Raw genomic sequence first — 25,722 nt, 5'->3', positions numbered from 1 at the left:
GACCCTGCATGGATGCTTTCCCCAAGGGACCCAGATGTCACTGAACTTAAGCAAGCCACTCTCAGGATCAGGAGTGACCTCAGGGCCCACCCTGGTTTTTGTGTGTCTTGGAGTCCCTCTATCTGGTTCAAGCCCCGGCCCCACCACTCGCTGAGCGTGGCTTCACCTCTGTGCTCAGGTGGGTGAAGGGTTAAGCAGGTGGTGCGATGTGGGAGGGGGTGGCAGAGAAGAGCCCTCAGTCTGCAGAGGGCTGTTCCAGACCAGGGCTTGCAGCATCATGGAGAGAGGCATACAAACATTCCTGAGAGCAACCCTTTCCTAAGAAATGTGAATGCTTCCAAAAAAATGTATATTTATAATATATCCATGAATTAATATACATACCATTATGCACACTACAGAACACTCAATAAAACCTATGAAGGGATTAGATAAAATAAAATAGAGGTAGAAATTCTCATGTTCTTCCTGCTGACCTGAGGATAAGGCCCTGGAGCCAGCTGTAAGCAGTGGTTCCTGGGACCAGTGATCACAGGGTAAGGAGGTGGAAGGGCTGGGAGGGGAGGACCGGAGGAAGCTGCGGCAAAGCCGGGGGTAGGGTGTGGGTGTGCGGGGAGGGGGCGGGTCGGTGCTACAGCTCTGTGCGGCTGGGGAAGTGAAATTTGGAGACGGGAACCGAGGCACCGGAGCTCGAGGAGCTCAGCCTGGTGGAGGGTCCTTTCAGGGGTGTCCTGGGGCCGGGTGAGCCTGGGCACGGGAATCCAGGGCAGAAGGACCGCGGACGCGAAGCTCGAGAGCGAGGGGTCTCGGGCTCCGGGCTCAGCTCAAGCAGCAGCCGCGACAGGTCGTCCACCAGATGCCACTTCTCCTGGACCAGCTGCAGGGAAAACAAGAGACCAGATGTTAGCTTGAAGCAAGCTGCAGCCGGAAGCCACGTCCACAACGTAATCTGAGGCCTTGGCCCCGCCAGGGCGGGTTCTCACGGCAGCGGGAGGCCACCTCGAAGCCGGCCCCTAATTTAGGACCAGACGGCACCACAGCCCCGCCCCTAACGCACCCCAGCCCGGACCCAGACCACGCCCACCACCTGAGGCTTTGCTTCAACCCAAGGCCACGCCCCTACCAAAGTAGGCTGCCAGTGGCAGGAGGGTACACCCGGCACGGGAGGAAAAACCCTCACCCCTCTCAGCCAGATTCCTCAGGCTACCACACACTCCTAAAGGGCTGGGCCGAAATGGACCCACTCACCCACACCAGCTGCTTCCGCAGCCCTTGGATGGCTCTGGCGTTCGCCCGGGACTGGGAGACGCACACGGTCAGGACGAGGCTTAAGGCAGATAGGATTCCAGGTCAGTCACCTCCCAGGCCACCGTGGTCGCTGCCTGACTTCCGCCCCGCTTCCTCAATCTTTATCTTTGAGGCAGGGTCTTGCCATGTAGACCAGGTTGCCCTGGAGCTCACTCTGTAAGCAGGGTGGCCTCACATTCACAGCCATCCTCCTGCCTCAGCCTCCCGAGTGCACCACCACACCAGATCTACCGTCTCAGTCTCAAAGTTCTGTGCACGCCGTTTTTTCTAAAAACTCCCCTTCTTCTCACAGCCCCTCACTCCAAGTGCTCCAGCATGGAAAGGCTGCCTCAGCAGGGGCTGGGTTTCCTCAGTGGCCATGCAGTCCTCAGTGGCCTCCTAGGAGCCCAGAGGGCCTATAGTATGCCCTCAGGTCACCTCTCTTTGAGTCAGTTTCCCTGGGTCCCGCACCCCAGGACACTGTCTGGAGATGCTCAGGTGTACACCACCCCCGGGAAGGAAAAGACAAAAGCCAAGAAACTGGGTTTCTCCCACCGTCCCTGCTGGCTGGAGGCACCTGAGCAGAATGAGCAGCGGGAAGCTGAAGGCGTGAGAGCTGAGGTAATGGAGGGTACGCTGGCCAGCAGGTGGCAGCTGGAGAGTCACCAGCTCTGGCACCACCTGCCAGGGGGCTGAATAGTTGGCGAAGAGGCCGCAGTCCCAGGAGGAGCGGGTGCTGGAGAGATGGGAACGGACAGGGTTGTCAGGGTCTCGGGTACGAGTTGCTGGGCCAGCCTCCCAGCTGCCAAGCCCCATCACCTGGTGATCACGTAGGCCAGAGGAACTGCAGCCAAGAGCAGGCCCAGGAGCAACACCAGTTGGAAGAAGAAGGTGGAGCTGGAGGCTCGGAACAGCCTTGGGGACGCCTTGGAGTTCCTCAGGAGGGTGTACTGGAGGTGGTCGAGATAGCAGGACTTACCAGGGTGTTTTGTGGACCAGGGGGTCTGAGGTCCAGGGGAGGGGGCGGAAGGACGATGCAGTGCTCTAGCGAGCGCTGTCCCAAGCTCCCCACCTTCTTGATGTAGAAGGTGAGGAAGAGAAAGGCACTGTTGAGGAGCGGCAGCAGCGGACAGTAGAAGAGACCCATCCAGGTGACAGTCTGCGCGGCCACGATGTCCAGCACATTCTTTGGCACCAGGAACTCCTCCCGGTCCAGCCAAGTCCAGAACCGGCCTGAGAAGCGCTCCACTAACAGCCTGGTGAGGGGGTGGGGGATCTGGGTACACTCCAGGCGGAGCCACATGGGTCTTCCCTACGGGCCATCACACCCTTACTCATGGGGACAGACCTGGCTTACGCTTGGCAGAGGCCTCCAGCCATCCCCTGGGGTGTCCCCCTGTAGCTCACCTCCGAGGCAGGCTGACCAGGAAGGCGAAGGCCACGGTGAGCAGGAAGTTGAAGATGATTAGTTTATATAACTCTTCACCCACCGAGTTCTCCCAGCACTGGGGTGCAGAGAAAGGGGACCCATCACTACCCCCAGGTTCCTCCAGACTCTCCCCTCACCCACTGCTTGCTGGGTTTGGAGGTGGGTTGGTGGCTGGGGTGGGTCTCAGAGCCTTGCTTGCATTCAGACATGACCTCGGGGACAGAACTAGAGCAGAGGACTCCCGAACCAGAAGAGCTATAGCGGCACATCTGGGGTGTGGTGCGGGGCGCCCCCTGGGGGCACGCCATGGTATGGCAGCTCCGCCTCCAGCTACTCACGAAAGTGATACCTGGGAAAGGACTGAAAGGGACCGGGCTCTGGAGTTTGAGGTGGGGCTTCGTGGGGAAGGATGGGTTGCCACCTGGTATTCGCAGGCGTTGTAGCCATAAACCTCGCAGCTGGTCTTGTTTCTGCCTACGCACAGCACGGTCTGACCCAGCGAGAAGGAGAACATTCCCAGGCTGGCCAGCTTCAGCACCACGCACCTGAGGGCAGGGGCCGCATCAGAGGGGGGTCGGGGCTCCATCCAGACCACAGAGTGGCTGGTGCCTGAGACCCGGTGTCCTGGGCTCAGCCCTGCCTCCTTCCAGCCTGCTTCATCTCCCTCCAGTGATTTTCAAAATGTGTTCCTCAAGCCTGACTCCTGACTCCACATAGTGCATGGGAACGAATGGTCCGGTCTCTAACCCAGTTTGGGAAACACCCCCCCCACACACACACCACCTATCCTCCCTGCCGCCAGCTCTACGGTTTATTTGGACGAGTCCTGCAAGAGAAAGTCTGCGCCTTCCTGAGTCCTCAGAGTCTCAGATCAGGAGACACCTTCGAAGCTCCTCCTTTTTTTATTTACCACGTAGTAGTAGTTCTGGGCTGGCCCAGAACTTACTATGTAGGCCAGGCTAGCCTCAAACTTACAGAGATGTGTCTGCCTCTGCCGCTGAGGGCTGGTGTTAAAGGTGTGCACCACCATGCCTGGTGACCTTCTGTGTGTGTGTGTGTGTGTGTGTGTGTGTGTGTGTGTGTGTGTGCGCGCGCGGGGACAAGCTGGAGAGGTGGCTCAGAGGTTCAGAGCACTGGCAGCTCTTCCAGAGGTCCTGAGTTCAATTCCCAGCAACCACATGGTGGCTCACAAACATCTATAATGAGATCTGTGCCTCTTCTGTGGCAAGCATACAACAAACAGAACACATACATAATAAATAAATAAATAAAAAAAAAACAAATAAACAAAAACAAGGTAAGCCTGGTATAGTGGTGTGAGTGGCACACGCTTTTAATCCCAGCACTGGGAGGCAGAGGTGGGGGGGCAGAGGCGGGCAGAGGCAGGCGGAGGCAGCAGTGTCTGCTCAGCTGGGATAAAAGGCGTGTACGCATGCCTGGCTTTTTTTTTTCTTTCTTTCTTTTTTTTTTTTTTTTTTTTTTTTTTTTTTTTGCTTTTTTTGAGACAGGGTTTCTCTGTGTAGCTTTAGGCCTTTTCCTTGAACTCACTTGGTAGCCCAGGCTGGCCTTGAACTCACAAGATCCACTGCCTGCTCCGAGTGCTGGGATTAAAGGCGTGCGCCACCACCACATGCCTGGCTTTCTTTTCTAAGGCTGCATTGTATACTCCAGGTTTGCTGGCCCGAGAGCTTCCAGGTGATGCTCTTGTCTCTCTCCCGTCTACACAGGTGTGCTGTAATCGTTTACAGACGTGTGCCACCACATCTGGCTTTCTACATGTGTTCCGGAGATCCAAGCCCAGGTTGTCAGGCTGCATGGCATGTGCTTTTCCACACTGAGCCATCTCACCAGCCCTTGACTTGGATGGTTTTGACAGCTTCTTCCTGTGTAGCTCAGGCTACTTTGAGCTTGCGATCCCCCTGCCTCTGCCTCTCAAGTGCCAGGACTATGCCACTGTGCGTCAAAGCAAATCAGAGTTGACCATGACAGAAGCGGAGGGAAAGAAGGCAGGACTCGGAGGTGAGGACAGAGAGGCTAGAGAAGCTGGCGAGGCACACAGAGGTTTCGTGGGGGACCCTCAGAGTGGGCTTGCGCTGGAGTCAGGACTGTGTGGCAGAGCTATCGGGGATGAGTGACCTTGGCCAGGACACTTCAGCAGTGAGTGAGGGCCATCGAGGCAAAGTGTCCAGCCTCACGGCGCACAGGAGCTGTGTCTCAAATCGCCAGGCTTTGTAAGTGTTCACAGCTGGCTCTTGACTCCCCGAGGCCAAACAGCACCCCTACCCCTCCAAATGGCCCTCTGCTTCATGCAGGTTGATGGCTCCCTTCAGGGGAAGCCTCAGATTTGGGACCCGAGGCTGAATGGTCTAGAAGCGCTGCCCACCTCCGCTTTGGAGTCTCCCAGTTCAGGACTCTTGGGGACCACAACGATGCACCCCCTGGATACTCACCAGATCAGGGTGAGGTTGACCTCGGTGCTGGGAGGGTAGTTCTCCAGCTGGATCAGGACTGTGAACAGTTGGGGACCCAGGAAGTTGACCAGGGCAATGACTCCAGGGGGCAGGTATTGCAGCACCAGAAAAAGGGACTCCTGTGGGGGGGAGGAGGGGGGTCAAGGTTCCGAGGATGCAGCTCACACTAGGGGCCCTGGCCTGAGCCTCGGTCTTCTCGGCTGCAAAGTGGGGTCACCTATCTCTTCTCACAGTTCACACCAAAAAAGCAAGTAAACAAACCATAAAGGAATACATGGGGGGGGGGGTGGTGGGTGGGAGGTGCTGAAGAGATGGTCCAACAGTTAAGAGCACTGGCTGCTCTTTCAGAGGACCTGGGTTCAATTCTCAGCACCCACATGACAGCTTACAACTGTGTGTAACTCCAGTTCCAGGAGATCTGACACCCTCACACAGACACACATGCAGGTCAAACACCAATGCACATAAAATAATTAATTAAAAAACATAATAAATAGCCGGGCGGCAGTGATGCATGCCTTTAATCCCAGCACTTGGGAGGCAGAGCCAGGCGGATCTCTGTGAGTTTGAGGCCAGCCTGGGCTACAGAGTGAGATCCAGGACAGGCACTAAAACTACACGGATAAACCCTGTCTCGGGGAAAAAACATAATAAATAAATAGATCTCAAAAAAAAAAGAAAGAAAGAAAGAAAGAAAGGAAGGAAGGAAAGAAAAGGAAGAAAGAAAGAAAAAGAAAGCCATGCCCTGTCCCTCACCTCCTTGTTGTCCTGTGAGTACTTGGTGGCCCAGAAGATGGCGCTGATGGCTCCGGCCACTAGGAGTCCAATGAGGACATTGGTCCGCAGGTAGGTAAGCAGGCGGCAGGCCTTTTGGGCCCGGGTCTGCTGCTGAGCCAGCTCCAGGCGGCGGCCCTCTTCCAGCTCCACCTGAAGGCAGGAGGGGAGGGGTCCTGAAGCATTCCACACCTACCCACCCTCACCCAGTCACTAGCCACGCTAATCATAGCCACCCCCTCGCTCAGCTAGTCCAAGACATGCGCGCGCACACACACACACACACACACCTACCTTTTGTAGTTTTTTTTTTTTTTATTTATTATGTATACAGTGTTCTGCCTGCATGTGTACCTGCAGGCCAGAAGAGGGCACCAGATCTCATTACAGATGGTTGTGAGCCACCATGTCGTTGCTGAGAATTGAACTCAGGACCTCTGGAAGAGCAGTCAGTGCTCTTAACCTCTGAGCCATCTCTCCAGCCCCCCCCCCCTTTATTTTATTTTTACACTATGTGTGTGTGTGAAAGCCATGGTGCACAAACGTGGAGGTCAGAGCAGAAACTGTGGGAACCGTTTCTTTTCTCCCACCTTGTGGGACCCTGAGATAAACTCCAAGTCACAACAAGACCCTTTACCTGAACAGCCATCCTGCCAACCCCTTGTTGAGACAGGGTCTTGTCTCATAATCTTAGCTGGCCTGGCACTTACAAAATTGTACCCTAGACTAGTCGCAAACTCATGGCAATCCCCCTGCCTCAGCCTCCTGAATGCTGGGATCACAGATACGCACATCATACCTAGACACATTTCCATATTTATTTATTTTGTGACATGGTCTCACTATGTATCCTGGCTGACCTGGAGCTTGCTATGTAGTTCAGGTTGGCCTTGAACTCACAGTGATCCACCTGCCTCCACCTCCCAAGTGCTGGGATTAAAGACGCTCGCCACTATGCCTGTCACACATTCTTATAACATTTGCGTGTTCACAATCACAGCTGGTTCGTACTGTCATCTGGTCACTCCCGTTCACACTCACACAGCCCCTCACATACCATTTCATCACCACACACACACACACACACACACACACACACACACTGCCTCTCACACACCTTCAGTTCATTGCTGATTTCGTGCTTCTTGATGGTGGCGGCTTCCCACACCCGGATGCAGAAGTCCCAGGACGAGAAGACTTTGGCGCTGAGGGGCGCCCTGTAGCCCTGGCCCAGGAGTGGCTGCCGTGGGAGCCCCTTTACCATCCTGGGGGAGGAAGGATTGCTGTGGGGGTTCCTCCACTCTCCACCCTTGGCAGTGGCTTGGCTGGGATTCTGGCCTCAGAAGGTTGGGGCAGGGACCCCTGTTCCTGGGTACCAGCCTCACTGTAGAGGAGGCAGGCTGGGGGCCAGGGTGAGCCTCATTGCGCGGGGATCTATCTGCCAGCTGATGAAGGATGGCCGAGGATGGAGGCCTGTAGGCGACTTGGGGGTCTTCGCTCACCGCTGCAATGTCCCGCAGAAGCAGAGGAGCAGGCAAGCCATTGGGCTGAGGAGGTAGGCCAGGCGGATGCTGTACCCTGAGCTGTGCTCTGGCCCTGCCCGGTAGGCACCGTAGAAGAGATAGGTGTTGTTGAAGGCCTGGGGACACAGTGAGCACGTGTGAATGCAGGTGGCATGCTGGGCCTGTTCTAAGTGCTTACCCTGCAAGGAAGAACAGGACCTCCTTATGTGTCCCAGACTGGCCTTGGACTTGTGACCCTCCTGCCTCGGCCTCCTGAGTACTGTGCTTGCAGGAACGCACCCCTGTGCCTGGCCCAAGATATCCCTGTTTTACAGACACTGGAAGAAGCTAGGTGACTTACCCAATGTCATACAGGTTTGGGTCCAGGACTTAAGATACTGGCTCAGTGGCCTCTAGGAATTGGCGTGTGTGTGTGTGTGTGTGTGTGTGTGTGTGTGTGTTTTTCTTAGAGGTTGGGACACTTTCTTCATTTGTTTCTTGCTCCAGGCTGGGTTCTATGGCTCATGGGCACATCTCCCTAAGTCTCTATATCTGGCCTGGCTGGTCTGTGTAAGACTCTCCCTTAAAAGCCAAAATGTCTCTTGAGGAGCAGGGGTCCTTCAGACTAGAGTCTCCCAGATGCCCCAGAATATAGCCACATAGCCAGGAGAGATCCACTTACCCTGCCAGTTAGAATATTCCAAAGTGGGTTGTGGAACCTTGGAATGCCACTCTGGGGCTGGTGGCTGCCGGGGCACTGGAGGCCTGCTGAGCAGGAAGAGAGGACCGACAAGACAGAGGTGACACTCACCCTTCCAACTCCATTGCATCTACCCTAACACCGAGGCTGTCTGAGGTTGTGGTGGGAGGCGTCTGTGCAGAAGGTACCATCAAGCAGAGTCCAAGGCTAGCCCATGCAGGGTCAGGGCAACCCCAGCACTCACTCAGTTTCAGGGCAGGGCCTGGCTCAGGGTGGTGGAGCCAGACCAGGGGCAGCAGGACAAAGCTGCCCGTCATCAGTAGCGTGAGCAGGTTGAGCAGCAGCAGGAAGCGGAGGAACGTGAAGTAGGACTGGATGCCCGTCCCGAAGAGGCCTGTGGGAGAAAAGCAGGGAGATCAGCCGTCTTTCATTTTCTAGACCATTTTTCCTTGTAGCAATTACATCCCTCCTATTTGACTTAGAGATAGCCAACGTTGAGAACCACAGGGCTGTGTGGTACGCGTGAGTGGGGACCAGCCCACGGCAATGTTGGGACTTGACGTGCAGTATCTCCAATAGCCCTCCGAGGACTGTCACCCACCTACGTGTGCATGGGAGGAATCCAAAGGGTGCACAAGGATGGATGGAGGGGCTGACCAGGGAGGTGGGAAGGGAGGGCTGGCGTGGGATCCTACCCCCAATCTCGTAGAGCGCTTCCTCCCAGAGCCCGAAGCCGTGGGCCAGCCTCTGCGCTGCCTCCCTCAGATGCTGTCGGGCCACCTGCCCTCGGCGACGCCACCGCTGCCAGCAGGAGGTCTTCACCCCCTCGGGCTCCCGCAGATTCCTGTGGGACCGTGGCGACGGGGGCGCCCCCGAGTCATCCATCGGACAGGTACGATCCTGGGGCGCGCTCCCCCGCCCCCACCGCGGCTCCTCCAGTGCGGCCGAGCGAGCCGCACCTACCGGATGAAGCGCTTGTCTGCCATGGCGTAGGGCAGCATCCGTACCGGCGCCCGGGAGGCGCACAGCCGCTCCACTTCTTCCTCCCACAGCTCCTCCGCGGCCGCCTGGGAGTCAGGCCGTCGGGGGGCCGGTCCCGACTGCACCGACCACTGGCGAAACATGCCAGGGGGCGCGCGGGACACACAAGCACGAGCCTGGCTTTCAGGAGGAACGGCGGGCGCCGGGTGATGAGCTTCGCCTTGGCCCTGCCATGTCCACGAGTGAAAAGAAGTCTGCTGCGGTCGGAGCCGGGGCTGTCCCACTCCACCTCCGACCCAGGCCTAGGTCTCCCAGCCTGTCAAATGAGGAAAAAGGCCCCGAGGACATGGGGAGAGAGAGAGAGAGAGAGAGAGAGAGAGAGAGAGAGAGAGAGAGAGAGAGAGAGAACCACCGGCAAAGCGAAGATTGGCTGTCACAAACCTTAAGCTTTGGAAAAACACAATCCCCACTCTTTTCCATGTGCGCATTGGCTTTCTGGGAAGTCACCCCTGTCCTGAACCCCGATAGCTCCTAGAATCCCGCTTTCTGCAACACCCAAGCTTTGGATGTGCTAGGGCCCCGGTCTGTGTGTTCCTTCTGGGTCTGCTCTGGTCTTAAGGGACCCAGAAAGGGAGGCGTGGCTACATCCCCAACCGTGAGAAAAGGAGGAACCCCCAAGACACCCCAGAGGAAGCTACTGACCTGGGCCTCAATTCTTTCCCCTCACCGTCCTCTCCGCACAGCAGGCAGCTCACAAAGGGGCAAGGGACCGAGCTCCCCAAGAAGCTCCCTCGTGCGATCAGCTCCGGACCCACCAGACAGGGCAGTGAGGGAGTGGGGTGGGGTCACGTGACAGGAACCCCCCTTTGGCAGGGAAGCAGCGTCTCCTCCCCTCCACCCACTCCCGCCTTCCTTCCTCGTAAGTTTCCTCTGCACCAGCGTGCACTTCCTGCATCGGAGGGGGAGGACACAGGTGAGGGGCGTGGTGGGCACGCGCCCGGCTCCCTCCGCACCCTCCCGCCCCTGCCAGCCCCCTTCCCGCCCGCCGAGCAGAGGAACCCGTTATCTGCCCTCTGCAGTCGCCCCAGAGAGCGTGATAGTGAGACGTGGAGGTTCCAGAACACCCAGCCGCTGGCTCTCCAGGACGCTGGCGTTATTTCTTTTCTTTTCTTTTTTGTTATTTCAAAGCAGGGTCTCACTGTGTAGCTCTGGCTGTCCTGGAATTCACTATGTGACCAGGCTGGCCTTGAACTCACAGAGATATCTGCCCAAGTCTGGGGTTAATTAAAGGCCTGTCCTATCACTCCTGCCTGGTACCTTATTTCTGAACTTCCCGCTTTCATGCCAGGCACTGCCCTCCTGCATGTCCTGGCGCCAAGCCCAGCCTAAGTGCTTAGGAAGCGACTCGGTGCACGTCACTCACCGACTAGACTTTCAGCAGTCATCTTGGCCAGTTGCCGGTAAGGGAGCCCTGGCCCTTCCTCCGTGTTCTCCTCTTTTAAGGCCTTGTCAGCTCAGCTCTGGATTCCCTGAGGCTCCCTGCGTCCCTGCCCTGCTCTGTATTTCAAGTTCATGCAGGAAGGCTCCCTAGGAAATGACTTTTAAGTTGGGCCAGAAGTCATGCAAATTTCAGTGCAAGTGCAAGGGGGAGCCGAGGAGAGCCGGGTCAGCCACACAGGGACAGTTGTGAGGAATCTGTCACTGCCCTCTCTGCTGCCCCAGCTCAGCCGGACCCTATTACCTCAGGCTTCACCACATCACTGTACCCCGCAAGCTTTCTGGCGTCTGTTGTCTTGTGTGGGGGCGGGGGCTTGGTGTCCCTTTTACTTCCTTCTCATGGTCACCCTGCCTGTCACATGGGGGAAGGGGCTCCATGGGGCACTCTGGTGGCCAAGTCCCCTGCTCCAGCTGGTGACACCCGGAGGCTGGTGAAACTTTCTCAGCCTTAATAATGTCCTCGTCTGTGAAATAGAAAGGTCATTGCCTAGGTCTCGGTCACAGAAAACTAGGCAAGTGGCACATGTGGGACAGTGGGTACCGGAAGCGGCTTGAACTCTGGCTTCAGAAATAGACACCACGCCAGAGCAGAGGAGGCGGTAACCCCATTCCTTAGCCGGATATGGGGAGCAGCGAACCGAGGCTGGGAGGAGGAGGTTGCCCAATCCCTGTGGAGAGGCTGGGGACTGGTAAGTAACCCTGGGACGTGAGTGGTATTGGAAACTTGGGGAAACTGAGTCCTACAAAAATTAGGGACTCCACCTAGGAGTTGTCAATATCCAAATACTCGGCCGCGCCCACTTTGCTCAGAATTCAGGGTGGAGCGCTAGGGTGGAGTCCGAAGCTGGCGGGCACAGGGCACTGTTTTGGATGGGCGGGGCTTACTCGCGGGCGGGAGGAGGTCATGTGACCTTCCGGGCCTGCTGCCATGTGGGCGGGTGGTGGGGCTACCTCCAGCTGCCAGTCTGGGAACCGTCAAACCTTGCCCCCCGGACCCTTAATGACAGTCTGTTAATGACTCTTCTGCTGGTGGAGCTGAAACTGCGGTTCCCCGGGGCGGGTACGCGCACAGGTGAGCCACTTCGGGGAGCGGGGCTCCTCCCCTCCAGCTAGGCGCCTGGACCCGGGTGCAGGGTCGCCGCTCGGCTGTCGGGGCGGCTGCTCCCGCCGGGGGGCTGACCCCTTGGGTGCGGGTTCCTGGGGACTGCCGCTGCGGGCCTCTCTCCGTCTGGCTCGGGGCGCAGGATGGTGCGTCCCGGAACTGCGCACACCTGGCCCGCCCCAGGCGGGACTGAAGACCTGGGGCCCAAGCAGATCCGGAGTCCCGGGCGGAGCCTCAGCGCACTCCCAGCAGCTTATGGAGAAGAGGTGTGCGGCAGCCTGAGGCCTTGAGCCTGAGAAGTACTGTGGCCAGGGAGGGGACCCTGAAACTAAGTGGGCACCACCTCGCCTGGCTGCTTTCCATTCGGGCGGTGCCACCTCCGGCTGTGCCCCTCCCTGCTGAGCTCCACTGCGGCGCAGGCGGGGGCGTGTCTGGAGCGGATCGGGGTTACGTGGGAACTCTCGGCCGTCGGGAGAGCTCCCCGAAAACTGCGAGTTCTCTAGGTGAAGACTGGCAGGATTTGAGGACAGGGCTGGGCCTGCCTTCTGGGGGGCACTGCTGCCGGAGTCAGGTGATTGGCTGCTCATTCCGCCGCGCCCTCCCTTAGGGCCTTAGGCCAGGAGGACAATGAGCCCCTTACAATGCTCTGGCTGCTATTGTGCGGGGTGACCGAGCAGGACAAAGGGAGCTTGTGTCGGCTCAGCTTCCTCCTCCAGCTTTAAGCTGCGTTGGGAACGTAGGGAGTCATTCTCCCGGGGACAAGAGAACTTTGGAACACCCGGCCCCGGGCGTTGGGGGTGGGTTTCAAGGAGTCCTGTGTGGAGTGGAGGCTGCCTGGGCGGTGCTGGGGGCAGGGCTTTGCGGCTGCCGGGCTGCACTTCCTGCGCGAGAAAAGCACTTTGGGGTCATGGGGCGGGCGCGGGAAGTTCTCTGCGCCTCCCGGCCCCTTCCTCTTCTCTAAGAGAGTTGAAGCCCTAGGGCCAGGCCTGAGAACAGACCTCTCCCATTTTCCTGGGACCAGTGACATCTAGGAAACCAGTGGGGAACTGTGGCCTCACGCTTCCTTCCTGTTTTCTTTCCTCCCTCACAGCCCGTTATGGGCGGGCGAGAGTGTTATTTGGGGCCACTCATTAATTATTTGTTTAGCTGTGGATGGGGGGCAGGCTGGGGATTCCTGTAGTGTGTTTGTGCCTTAAATATGGGCCCCCAGGGAGGGGGTGCCAGGGACTGAAAGATGGTTTTATCTCAACAGATGGTGTGGGGGTCCCATTGGCTGCGTCTAGTCTCTGAGCTCCCTTAGGTCTGCAGACGGGCTGAGGGTGTACCACAGCCATGGCTCAGCCACTGACTTTAGTCCTCAATGTCCCAGAGACCACAGAGGACGAAGAGTAAGTACCCTGGTGCTGGTGGTCTGGGATGTATCGCTCTGTCTGATGTGAAGCCTTCTGGAAGTGGGAGAGGGCTGGAGCATGGATTCCCACACTGGTTCCCCCCTAGCAGCCGGGAGCCCAGTCCCTATGAAGAGAGTGAAGTCCATGACTCCTTCCACCAGCTCATTCAAGAGCAGAGTCTTCGGGTGGCGGCCGAGGAGGGGCTGGAGCTGCTGCCCCTGGCTCCAGGTGAGCTCAGGCCTGCGCTCTGACCCGGTGTGGGCAGGACCTGGGACTGTCTGCCCTTGCATGTTACAGCCTGGGGTGGGTGGGGTGGGCTGGGTGAGACAGCTGCTGTGTCTCCCTCCTTCCTAGGCAGAGGTTACCAGACCCTCCCAAGGCCTGAAGGTGCCCCTGCCCACAGCATGGCCACTCTCCGCATCTTGGCCAGCATGCCTAGTCGCACCATTGGTGAGTGGGACCCTCTGCCCTTGTTCGGACTTTGACCTCAGCCTAGGTGTCAACCTAGAGTCGTCTCCTCTGGGCTCCCAGCCTCCCTGTTGCTGGGGCCTGAAGCCCAGCACTCACCCTTGCTGGATTCTAAACATGACAGCATTTGTCATAGGCTTAAAAATAGACTCTTGGGGGTTGGGGATTTAGCTCGGTGGTAGAGCGTTTGCCTAGGAAGCGAGGTTCGGTCCCAGTGGGGGGGGGGTAGGCTCTTGGTGGCCCACGCCTTTAATCCCAGCACTCGGGAGGCAGAGGCAGGTGGGTCCCTGAGTTCAAAGCCAGCCTGGTCTACAGAGTTCCAGGACTTACAGAGCCAGGGTTACACAGAGCAACCCTGTCCCGAATAAACCAACCAACCAACCAGATAAACAGAAGCTCCTGGGTTTCTGGCAAAGGGAAGGGCTAAGGGACGGGAGGCCTGGTGCTGAGATCTGTCCAGAGGGACGTACGGCCAGACCTGTCCCTGCCTTCTCCTCCCCTGCCCTTGTTTTCCAAGGCCGCAGCCGTGGGGCCATCATCTCCCAGTACTACAACCGCACGGTGAGGCTCCGGCACAGGAGCAGCCGGCCCCTGCTGGGCAATGTGGTACGCTCTGCCCGGCCCAGCCTTCGCCTCTATGACCTGGAGCTGGACCACACACTCTTAGAGGACGATGGTGAGTGAATAACCTAGTCTGCTGCCTGAGGGCTGCCTGGCTGTGAGGCCCCTCGGGTATCAGACACGAGCTACAAAGGTCCCCGGGTCAGTATGCCCCCCCCCCTCCAACATCCATCACTGAGTGTCGGGAGGCTTCCATCGCTGAGTGTCGGGAGGCTTCCATCACTGAGTGAGGGCTTCCATCACTGAGTGTCGGGAGGCTTCCATCGCTGAGTGTCGGGAGGGCTTCCATCGCTGAGTGTCGGGAGGGCTTCCATCACTGAGTGAGGGCTTCCATCACTGAGTGTCGGGGAGGCTTCCATCGCTTCGCTGAGTGTCGGGGAGGCTTCCATCACTGAGTGTCGGGGACGGGAGGCTTCCAGCGCTGAGTGTCGGGAGGCTTCCAGCGCGTGTTGGTGGTCTGTGCACCAGTCATAGCTGTTAGCTTTCTTCCTGCTGGGTGAATACATGGGTGAGCGGGAGACAGCAGCTCAGATCCAAGCACTAAGAGAAGCCACTGCAGGGGGCCACCTGGGAGCGGCCCAGCCTAGGGCTCCAGGGAGCCTTCCAAGTGACCGCAGCGGAGGAGGCAAGTGCCAGGGCCTGAGACTGGAGCAGGCCTGGTTTCGTTCTTAGGAACGGGAGAACCCAAGGCTCCTGGCGGTGGGAGTGGAGTGGGTTCGAGTGGCCTGGGTTCCGAGTTCAGGTGACCGCCCCAGCTTTTCCACTTACTCTGCCACCCGGCCATGTTCTACTTCTCCGCGGTCTGCTCTCCCTTGCCCCCATCTTCCCTCTCTGTGAATGAGAACTGTGAGACTGTAAGTACTGGGCAAACGCTCTACCATTGGTCTGGGTCTCCAGCCCTTGGTGACTGAAGACAGGGTGAAGGCCTGCTCAGGTTGGCCTTGAACTCAGGTCCTCCTGCCTATGAAGATCATTTATGTGTAAATTTGGAGTTGGGAAATTACCCCCATGGGCTGGTCGTAGCGATGAAGGTGGCATCTGTTTATTTTGTGGGGCCGGGCGTGTGGCAACAGTTTCTCTTCCTGTTGGGGTGATAATGCTCTGTCCAAAGCAGCGTAAGGGACACAGTGTTTACTCTGGCTCACAGTTCAAACTGTGGTCCGGTGTGGGTCGTCAGGTGGCAGGAACTTGAAGCAGCTGGTCACGGGTGTCCACCGATGAGTGCTGGGACTCGGCCGTTTCCTCCATTTTATATTGTCCAGGGTCCCCTATTCTTGCTCATGGTTACAATGGGTCTTCCCACACTGATTAAAGTAATCAACATAATCCCTCCCAGGCATGCCAGGGACCCATCTGCAGGTGATTCTATCAATGACAGTTAACACTGACATCATGGCGGCCATGAGGAGGCAGTGCCAACCTGTCCCCCATTCCCTTGTGGCTTTGTGCATCTGTTGTGACAGACTTAGGACCTCTAAGATGAAGCAAACCACCACTGGAACTTTTTTTAAAAATTTATTTATTATGTATACAGGGTTCTGCCTGCATGTATGCCTGCAGGCCAGAAGAGGGCACCACATCTCATCACAGGTGGTTGTGAGCCACCATGTGGTTGCTGGGAATTGAACTCAGGACCTCTGGAAGAGCAACCAGTGCTCTTAACCTCTGAGCCATCTCTCCAGCACCCCTGCTACTCTTTATGTTGAGTCCCAGGGTACCTTGATCAGGTCAAACCCTGCCCTCCACTGTACAAGGACTGATCAGCTGGGAAGGTGCCAGGATCTGGGGATGGGAGAAGGGACTCCTGGGCCCAAGGGGTAGGAAGAATGAGGGAGGGCCGTCTGGACAGCTGGCCCGGGTCTGGCTTTGCCTGCAAGGGTCTTAGAGGGTTGTGTTGGGTTGGTGGCTGCCCAGGGCCCTGGTCAGTATGCAGCGGGAAGGATGCTGGGTACTGAGGGACCTTCTTCCTCTGGGCAGAGAAGCGGAGCCTGCTAGTGAAGGAGCTTCAGGGTCTGTCGGTGACCCAGCGGGACCACATGGTCCGGAACATGCCCTTGAGCCTGGGTGAGAAGCGCTGGCTTCGGTGAGTGCCCCATGGCCTCAGCTGGCCTCCCTGAGCCAGGAGGCAGCCACATTCCTCTGTAGTCTAGGCATTTATGGTCTGGGCATTGTCTGTCCCCAGAGAGAAAAGTTGGAGCCCAAAGGGAAAGCAGAGGAGCCCACAGGGCCGAGGTGGGGTCTTTTCCTGCTGCACCAGGCTCAGATACAGCTGCATTCTGGTAGGAGCTCTGAGTTGTAATGTCTGTTGTGGGTGTGGCTGTCTGGGGTGGGGGATGCCCTATCCTGTTGCTGTCCTGATCAAGGGACTGCCGACCCTGGCTTTTTCCTGGGGCCGTGCAGATCTGTCCTGGCATCACAGCCCCTCAGGACTGACCTGCAGCTATCTCTACAGGCCCTGCACAGCCTGGGGCTGGTGTTGCTCTCAGGTCTGTATGCTGCCAGGCCATGGCGCTATGCTCTGAAGCAGATCGGCGGCCAGTTTGGCTCCAGTGTCCTCTCCTACTTCCTCTTCCTCAAGACCCTGTTGGCCTTCAACACACTGATGTTGCTGCCTCTGCTGGCCTTCCTCGTGGGAGTGCAAGCTGTCTTCCCACCTGACCCGTCAGGCCCGGTCCCTACCTTCTCTGGTCTAGAACTCCTCACAGGCGGGGTGAGGTCTTCAGCTCCTGCCATGTCCTGTGCCTGTCCTGTCCCAGCTTCCCTGGTGGGCTCCTGCTTGTCCCCAGGTGTCCTTATGGGTGGCTTCTCCTCCTGGAGGCCTGAGCATAGGCTAGGGCAGTGGTTCTCAACCTGTGGGTTGCCACAACCCTTCTGGGGATTGCATATCAGATATCCTGAATATCAGATATTTACATTACAATTCATAACAGTAGCAAAATCACAGTTATGAAGTAGCAACAAAATCATCTTATGGTTGGGGGTTCCCACAACATGAGGAACTGAATTAAAGGATCACAGCATCAGGGAGGTTGAGAACCACTGGGCTGGGAGGGGGGGGGGCAAGGGATCCCTGACTCTGCTTGGCCTTCTGACAGGGCTGGTTCACACACACCGTCATGTACTACGGCTACTACAGTAACACCACGCTGAGCCAATCATGTGCCTCCCCATGGGAAAGTGGCCAGTGCAGCCCCAGGTTGGGCAGTCTGCCCTATAACATGCCACTGGCCTACCTCTTCACAGTGGGGGCTGTCTTCTTTATGACCTGCATCACTCTGGTATACAGGTAATGACCTCAACCATGTGGCCCTCACTCTGAGCACCATCCTTCTATCCGCTGGTCATCTGTAGCTCCTTGTCTGCCCACCCATCCATCCATTTCCCCACACCTGTCTACCTACTCAAGTTCCCACTGCTCCATCTACCCACCACCCATCCACTTACCTATCCATCTCTTTTATCTTGATTAGTCTTTTTTTTTCTGCCCATCTGTCTATTCTTTCTCCCACTCACACCCATTCATTCATCTATATACCCGTCAACTTGTCCATCTGTCCGCCCACTTATCCATCTAACTATCCTTGCATCTCTCTGTTTTTTAGTGCTTTCTTCTACCTGTAGGTACGTCCATCCGTCCATCCACCTATCTGCCTGCCAACCCATTTACCAATCTATCCACATGTCCACCCACCCATCCACCCACCCACCCATCCATCCATCCACCCACCCACCCATCCACCCACCCACCCACCCACCCACCCACCCACCCATCCATCCATCCACCCACCCACCCACCCACCCATCCATCCATCCACCCACCACCACCCACCCATCCATCCATCATCTATCCACTCCTTCACCTATCCACCGACCTACTCATCTACCTCTCTACCCATCCCTCCAGTTGTTCACTTTCTGCCTCTCTCTACCGCTCGCTAGCATGTCCCACTCCTTTGGGGAGAGCTACCGGGTTGGCAGTACTAAAGGCATCCACGCTCTTATGGTCTTCTGCTCCTGGGACTACAAGGTGACTCAGAAGCGGGCCTCCCGTGTCCAGCAGGACAGCATCTGCACTCAGCTGAAGGTGAGCGACTACCACACATGACCCTTGAAACCACATTAGTATTCAGCTCCTGCAGACCTGGCCTGGATCCCCTTAGGATGTTTGGGAGTGGTGTCTGCGAGCTGGCCTTGAGGTCCTGGCTGGTGATCTTTCCCTAAGAGTGTCCAGGCAGGTCTGATGCTCTTACACCCTTACTTTGGTTGGGTTGCCTCTGTGGTGTTAGCCCTGAGCTCCAGGGACATAAAGGAACTGGAGTTACAGAAACTGCTCCAATGTATTTAGGCTTGAGCCAAGAGGAGGACAGGGGTCCCCTTCTCAGGGCACTCTGTCCTGTCCTGAACCCATCTGCTGCAGCTAAGAATGGCTTCCTTTATAGTCAGTCATTTAATGGCTGCAGTAGCCAGAGGCTAAGGACTACAAGGGGTAATTGAAGCATTGGTCAAATCCTTTGTACAAGGTTCAAGGTCCCAGGGCTGGCTGGGCCTTGTGGGAATTCTCTACCTTTCTGGGATTTCATGCTGCTGTGACTCATGGGAGTTTCGACTGGGGACAGGTGTCCTCATCCTGGGGGCTCTGGTTGGCTAGAGGCCACCCTTGCCCATAGGATGGGCGAAGGCCACAGGCTCGGCACGTGGGATTCCTAGAGACTAGTCTTTGGTGAAGGGATGAGGATGGGGCCTCAAGGTGGCAGCCACCCTGCATTCCCTGGGTCCCAGCAGAAGCAGGTGTGCCCTGGGCCTCTTTCGGGAAGGGAGGGGCTTCGGCAGCCTGCCTGTGTGTTGGGCATGTGTCGCCTTGGGATCCCGTGACGGGAACATACCGCCTACCACCTGCAGGAGCTGCTGGCTGAATGGCAGATGCGAAAGCGCCCCCGGAGCGCGTGTGGGCAGCTGTGGCAGGTGGTCGTGCTAGGCCTGGGATGGCTGCTGTGTCTGGGCACCACGATGGGCTGTGCAGTGGCTGTCCTCACCTTCTCGGAGGTCATGGTTCAGGTAAGGCAAGGGACAGAATGTCCTGGGACTGAGACCCCACAGCCTCACTAGGCCCATGGTTCTCACACTCCTCCTTGCTTCCTGTGTGGTTGGAAATGAAGCCTGGGGCAAGCTGTGTGTCTTGGAGGGGGGTGCTCCCTGCCACGTTGCTCCAATCTTCCAGCCAGACCCTTCCTGTAGTGCCTGCAACTTACAGGACAGCCACAATGAATATGTCCCCGTGGGGGGTGCACCTTTTCTCACTGAGCCCTCTCACTGTCCTCATAGAGATCTGCTGCTGGTGACCAGGGGTTGGAGCTGCTGGCCCTGCCCCTGGTGGTCAGTGTCCTTAATCTGGGTGCTTCTTACCTGTTCCGTGGTCTGGCCACTCTGGAGCGGCATGACTCCCCCGTGTTGGAAGTATACATGGCCATCTGCAGGTGTGTGGCTGCGTGGGCTGCTGGGTAGGGCTCCTTGGAGCGTCTGTTATCTGGCATTCCCCTCAGCCTTCACAACCTCTACCTGTACAGGAGTCTCATCCTGAAGATGGCTGTCCTGGGTGTGCTTTGCTATCACTGGCTGGGCCACAGGGTGGCCACCTTGCAGGGCCAGTGCTGGGAGGACTTTGTGGGCCAGGAACTGTACCGCTTCCTGGTCGTGGATTTCATCTTCACACTCTTGGACTCTCTTTTTGGGGAGCTGGTATGGAGGTGAGGAGGCTCCACCTGGCCCTCCCACCCTGCCCTCTGGGCCCCTGGTTCCCACCTTGGTCAGTCAGGGACAGGTGGGACAGGGTTGATGTGTGCTGACTACCCCTGCCAGCCCGTGAGAAGTCCCTACACCAAGGAGGATGGTGGGCGGCAGGATGTGGGGTAGTTTCAGATTGGAAAGGAAAATGGTTTCAGTATTGCTCAGAGACAGGAAGAGAGAGGGGAGGGGCATCTTTAAAATGTCATGGGGGCGTGGGATCTAGCTTTTTGAGTGCTTGTTGAGTCCTTTTGTGTTTTCTCTGAGAATACATGGCTTGAAGGACAGTTGAAGAGTAAGATACCCCTTTTAAAACTCTTCTTAAACATTTATTTATTGTGTGTGTGTGTGTGTGCATGTGTGTGTTTGTGCATGTGTGTGTGTTTGTGCATGTGCGTGTGTGTTTGTGCATGTGTGTGTGTTTGTGCATGTGTGTGTGTTTGTGCATGTGTGTGTGTGTGTTTGTGCATGTGTGTGTGTGTGTGTTTGTGCATGTGTGTGCGCACATGCGTGCTGGGGAATGTGGAGGTCATTGCTCTCCTAACCATGTGGGTCTTGGGGACTGAACTCAGGTCACTCGGTTTGGCAGTAAGCATGTTTACCTGCTGAGCTATTTTCCCAGCCCCATCTTTTCATTTGAGGTCAGTCTTGATGAGTTGCCTAGGTTAGCCTTGAAGTTTGATCCCTCTACCTCACCCTCCTGAGTAGCTGAGGTTACAGACCGGTGCCACCCTACCCAGAAATCCTTGGTTTTTGTTTTTTTAGATAAGGTCTCTGTAGTCCCAGCTGGCCAGGAGCTCCCTACATAGACCAGGCTGGCCTCAAACTCAGAAATCCACCTGCCTCTGCCTCCTGAGCACTGAGACTAAAGGCGTGCGCCACCACACCCGGCTATCCCTTGGTTTCTTGACACACAGTCTCACTGTGTAGCTCAGGCTGCTCCTGGCCTCTTGAGTGCTGAGAAAACATAAGGATTTATTGTTTATTTTTGTGTTTTCTAAGACAGAGTCCTGGCTGGCTTTATACTCATAATCCTTCTGTCTCAGCCTCCTCCTTCTGTGGTGATAGCCCCTAGGCCCAGATGGCTGCTGTCTCTCCTGACATTTGCTGGGTGCTGGCTTGCCCTGGTGCAGGTGGCCCCTGCCTGGTGCCCTGGGGATGAAAGTCTCCCCTGCCCATCTCTCAGGGACTCCTCTGTCCAGGCTCATCTCAGAGAAGAAGCTGAAAAGGAGGCAGAAGCCTGAGTTCGACATTGCTCGGAATGTTCTGGACCTGATTTATGGGCAGACACTTACCTGGTGAGGGTCTTTCACCTGCCTCCTGCTGGCTGTTAGCCACTGCACAGCAGCAGCCTCTTGGTCCTGGGTGGGCAGAGGGGTCCTGGGGGGGGTGGCTCTCTGGGCAGGGCTGGGAGGATGCTCACCGGCCCTGCCTGCTGCCATCCGTCCGTCCGTCCGCAGGCTGGGTGTCCTCTTCTCACCGCTCCTGCCCGCAGTGCAGATACTCAGGCTGCTTTTCCTCTTCTACGTTAAGAAGGTAATGTGAGCTGGGCGTGGTGGTGGGCACTTCTAATCCCAGCATTCCCAGCAGTCAGGAGGCAGTGGCAGACAGTCTCTGTTCAAGGCCAGCCTGGTATACAAAGCAAGTTCCAGGACACCCAGGGATACACAGAGAAACCCTGTGTCTGTCTGTCTGTCTGTCTGCCTGCCTGTCTGTCTGTCTGTCTCTCTCTCTCTCTCTCTCTCTCTCTCTCTCACACATACACACACACACACACACAGAGTGGGTAACTTGGCAGCAGGGTAGGCAGGCTGGAGACATCTGCTGTCTCTTGGGAGTCACGCTGGGTCCCTCTCCCTAGTTAGTATGCTCAGGGGCTAACAGCTAGGACTTTGGTCCTCACTAGTTCTGGGTCCCCTTCTGGTCCTCCACACTGGAGGTGGCGTACTCACCAGGCTGGTATGGGTGTACAGACCCAGAGTGCTGTCTCTGCCTGTCCTGGGTTCTGCAGGCTCAGCCTTGCCCACCTGTCCCTTCGCTTCCTTTTTGTATTGGGTTTGTTTTGGCTCCTTTAGAGGGCAGTCAGCTGTGACAGAGAAGGCAGCGGGAGCGGGAGGCAGCTGGTCACACGGCATCCTCAGTCAGGAAGCAGAGATGCACGCTGGTGCTCAGCTCACTTTCCAGTTTTCTGCAGTTGGGGACCCCAGCGGGTGGGATGGCGCCGCCAGCATTCGTGGTGGGCCTTCCCACCCGTTAAGTGAGTCTAGGAACGCTCACGGGGTGCCCAGAGGCTTGTCTACTGGGTGACCCCAGAGCCAGTCAGGTTGATAAGTAGTGTTAATCATACTCTTAGAGGACGAGGGTGAAAGGTGCTTGGGGGGCAGGGCATGGCGGCCTCGGCAGAATGCAACTCACAGCCTTTGTCCCAGGCAAGCCTGATGGCCAACTGCCAGGCACCTCGCCGACCCTGGCTGGCGTCACACATGAGCACCGTCTTCCTCACCCTGCTCTGCTTCCCGTCGTTCCTGGGCGCGGCTGTTTTCCTCTGCTATGCCGTCTGGCAGTGAGTAGAGGCCTGGTCCTTGGCTCTGGGATGACACAGGACATGCCTTGTCCTAGCTGAGACTGGGACTGTTGCCTCAGGGATTCTTGTCCCTCTCTTCTCCAGAGTGAAGCCCTCAAGCATTTGTGGCCCCTTCCGGACTCTGAACACCATGTACGAGGCGGGCACGGTCTGGGTGCGTCGCCTGGAGCATGCCGGCTCCGGGGCCTCCTGGCTGCCCTGGTTGTACCACTTCCTGGTGGAGAACACTTTCTTCCTTTTCCTCATGTCAGCCCTGCTGTTGTGAGTTCTACAAGGCGGGGGTGGCAGTGAGGCTGGCCTGAGGTAGTGCCCTGCGCTGTTGTGGCCCTGCCCTGGGCCTTCAGCCTGAGCCCCCCGTTTCCTCAGGTCTGTCATCTACCTCAACATCCAGGTGGTGAAAGGGCAGCGGAAGATCATCCGCCTGCTCAGGGAGCAGATCCGGAACGTGAGTGCCGCCCGCCCGTGCGGCTCCCCTGGCACACCTGCTTGTTGTTGCTTTTGCGGAGAGGGTTTCACTCTGTAGCCCAGGTTGTCCTGTGTACTGAGATGACCTTGGAGTTCTGATCTACGCCTTGTTTATGTGCTACTGAGCATTGCACCCAGGGCCTTCTGTATGCGAGGCAAGCACTCTACAAACTGAGCTACAATTCCAATCCTTTTTTCTTTTTTGACAGTGTTTCTCTGTGTTGCCCTGGCTGTCCTGGAACTTGCTCTGTAGACCAGGCTGGCCTCATTAAACTCAAGAGATCTTCCTGCCTCTGCCTCCCTAGTGCTAGGATTAAAGGAGTGGGCCACCACCTTCCAGCTAAATATTTTTAAAGTTTTTTTTTAAGTGATTGTGTGTGGAGTTGGTTCTCCCACTTCTTCGTGGGTTCTGGGGAGCTTTTCTGCAGATCCATCTCACAGCCCTGGTTTTTGTTTTTGAGAAAGGTTCTTACTTTGTAGCTCAGGCTAACCTTAATCTCAAAGTGATCCTCCTATCTCTTGAGTACTGGGATTAGTGTGAGCCACTTCTGCGTGACTGGGGTTAAGCAGAGGGCAGGCGTGAAGTAGTCAGGCCTCGGGAAAGAGTGGGCAGGCAGCCTGCTGTTTAAGGTATGGGAAACAGCGGCTCACACGGTACTCTCAGGACCTAGGTATGTCTGGGGCCCTATGTACATACATGGGCCATCAGAAGGGATCAGAACTACAAATAGTGAGACAGTATGAGCTCCACAGGAAGTCTAGAACAGGCTAACTCTGGGGTGGAGGGATGGACTTCTGTCTTCTCATGCTTGTGCTCTGGCCTTTTCCAGGAGGGAGAGGACAAGATCTTCCTGATCAACAAGCTTCACTCTGTTTATGAGGATGGGGAGCGGAGCAGGTGAGCAGAGGTCTGTGTCAGCGGCTGGGAGAGGAAGGAGGGGGGTGTAAAGTGGCACTCCTCTGTTGCCGTGGTGCTTCCTGGGTGAGGCACCTCTGGGCTCCAGGACTGAGCTCCTGCTTGTCTCACCCTCTGCCTTAAGTGTCCCTGCCATGTCAGTTAAAGCTGGGATGGGGGGGGGCTGCTGAGATACCCCCAGGGATGGAGAGCCACTTTCGGGCACAACTGAGGTGTGTGGATGGTGTTTTCCTTGCATGTATGTCTGTGCACCATGTGGGCCTGTGGAGGTCAGAGGGCATCGGATTCCCTGGAACTGGAGTTAAGCTACCATGTGGGTGCTGGGAATTGAACCTGGGTTCTCTGGAAAAGCAACAAGTGCCTTTTTAAAAGTCTGAGCCATCTCTCCAGGCACAGATGAGTTTTACAGTGACCTTGACAACAGGAGAATTTCTCCCTGCTGTGTGGGGCACACGCCATGTTTCTACATTGCACACCCACATGGAGGTCCACCCATCCCCAGCAGGCTGAGGCTTGTTCCCCCAGGCCATGTCTGCAGGCCCTCAGCTGAAATCACCAGGGTTCCTCTCTGTAGGACACAGTGAGGTTGATGTCCTGCACTGGAGGCATCTCAGAACACCCAGTCATCATGGACCTCAGGCTATCTTGTGGGGGAACCCAAGGTCAGACACACAACCCTGCCTCTGTGCTTTTCCTTAGTAGTAGTAGGGTCTTGGCTCCATGTGGTCCTCACAGCTGATATACGTGTTGTGTCCTTAGATCCCCTGTGTTGATGGCAGGCATTTCCTGAGGGGGCTGTTACTGTAAGCCGCTCCACACAAGGCCCATGATACTCCAGTTTTGGACCACAAAGTGGCCAGTTGATGTGGTCCAGCAGCTCTCCCCGGCAAATGCCTGGAATATAATCCCTGGTGGCTCTTCACACTACTCTGCCAGTCTGGCCTTCACTGCCCTAGAGCCTTCAACCTGGGAGGCCTGAGATGCATCACCTGGGACTCAGGGCATCCACTGAGCCCCTAACCACAGAGGTCAGAGGGACTTTGACATTGGTTGAGGTTACTCTCCTTTCTGGCAGAACTCAGGAGGCTACCACGGCAACTGCCCTGCTTGTGGATGGAGGGGACAGAAAGGAACCTTGCACCCCCAGTCACTGTGACCCTTCAAGCAGAGACTTGAACCTGAGGTCCCCACGGGACACCACAGTAACTTTTCTTTCCACAAAATCCCCAAGGTGACGGAGCAAGGATGTGGGGGTACTCCAAGGGACCCTGTCCTATCTGGGACTCACTTACCCTGGGTTTTATATTTTTTATTTATTTTGAAGACAGGATGTATCTATATAGCTTTGGCTGTCTTGAGTTTACTATGTAGACCAGGTTGGCCTTGAACTCAGAGACCTGCTTGCCAAGTACTGGAATCAAAGAATCAAAGGCATGTGCCACCACCCCTGGCTTTCCCTTTCCCCAACTTTCTTTTTTTTTTAATTCTGATTAAACGGGTTTTGCAATATGGGTTTGTGTTTTGGGATGAGCTTGTGACCTGTTCCTGCCAGGTGCTTAAGACCCACTAGGTCTTTCATGGGACCCTCAGGGCTTGGGGCTAAGTGAAGGTCAGCCTCTACTGGCAGAGAAGAAGTGGCCACGTTCTGATGGGCAAGACAGAGGCCTGGCTGTGCCCATGGTGAGAAACCAATCAGTGGTGATGTTATGTGGGTAAAAGAGGGGGCAGATTTAGGGAAGAACTCCTAAGGGAT

At 56.6% G+C, this 25,722-nt stretch overlaps 2 protein-coding genes across 22 annotated transcripts; one reads left to right on the top strand and one right to left on the bottom strand.

Moving 5' to 3' along the window:
• Positions 1-331: 331 nt before the first annotated feature.
• On the bottom strand, positions 332-10,091 carry Tmc8 (transmembrane channel like 8). Of its 12 annotated transcripts, none has more exons than XM_037201625.1 (16): positions 9,847-10,091; positions 9,127-9,460; positions 8,859-9,007; positions 8,408-8,557; positions 8,146-8,231; positions 7,464-7,663; positions 7,079-7,226; positions 5,944-6,114; positions 5,167-5,306; positions 3,138-3,261; positions 2,695-2,792; positions 2,360-2,543; positions 2,107-2,237; positions 1,865-2,023; positions 1,249-1,327; positions 332-877 (listed from the first exon to the last, which is right to left on the bottom strand). In XM_037201625.1, exons 2-16 carry the CDS (start codon positions 9,285-9,287, stop codon positions 632-634), a joined length of 2,226 nt encoding a protein of 741 aa, XP_037057520.1. In that variant the 5' UTR covers positions 9,288-9,460; positions 9,847-10,091; the 3' UTR covers positions 332-631. The 12 variants fall into 12 exon arrangements, with proteins under 12 accessions (XP_037057520.1, XP_037057521.1, XP_037057522.1 ...); XM_037201626.1 differs by having other exon boundaries at positions 9,127-9,371; XM_037201627.1 differs by having other exon boundaries at positions 9,872-10,091.
• A 996-nt stretch (positions 10,092-11,087) lies between these two features.
• Positions 11,088-25,341, top strand: Tmc6 (transmembrane channel like 6). 10 transcript variants are annotated; one of them, XR_005090506.1, is made up of 21 exons: positions 11,553-11,713; positions 12,996-13,131; positions 13,241-13,362; positions 13,489-13,584; positions 14,120-14,278; positions 16,201-16,306; positions 16,406-16,502; positions 16,676-16,933; positions 17,319-17,509; positions 18,163-18,307; positions 19,123-19,278; positions 19,546-19,697; positions 19,788-19,967; positions 21,207-21,302; positions 21,465-21,540; positions 22,434-22,567; positions 22,673-22,849; positions 22,955-23,033; positions 23,884-23,951; positions 24,544-24,631; positions 24,729-25,137. XR_005090506.1 is itself a non-coding variant. In XM_037201618.1 (20 exons), exons 2-20 carry the CDS (start codon positions 13,076-13,078, stop codon positions 25,202-25,204), a joined length of 2,508 nt encoding a protein of 835 aa, XP_037057513.1. In that variant the 5' UTR covers positions 11,088-11,330; positions 12,996-13,075; the 3' UTR covers positions 25,205-25,341. The 10 variants fall into 10 exon arrangements, 9 of the variants coding, with proteins under 9 accessions (XP_037057513.1, XP_037057514.1, XP_028748397.1 ...); XM_037201618.1 differs by lacking the exons at positions 11,553-11,713; positions 24,544-24,631 and adding an exon at positions 11,088-11,330 and having other exon boundaries at positions 25,045-25,341; XM_037201619.1 differs by lacking the exon at positions 24,544-24,631.
• The last annotated feature ends 381 nt before the right edge of the window (positions 25,342-25,722 follow it).

The sequence above is a fragment of the Peromyscus leucopus genome, chromosome 8b (genome assembly GCF_004664715.2).
Source record: "Peromyscus leucopus breed LL Stock chromosome 8b, UCI_PerLeu_2.1, whole genome shotgun sequence".
Classification (NCBI taxonomy): Eukaryota; Metazoa; Chordata; class Mammalia; order Rodentia; family Cricetidae; genus Peromyscus; species Peromyscus leucopus.
Note: the sequence above shows the minus strand (reverse complement) of the source record. Positions and strands in the feature narration are given on the sequence as shown.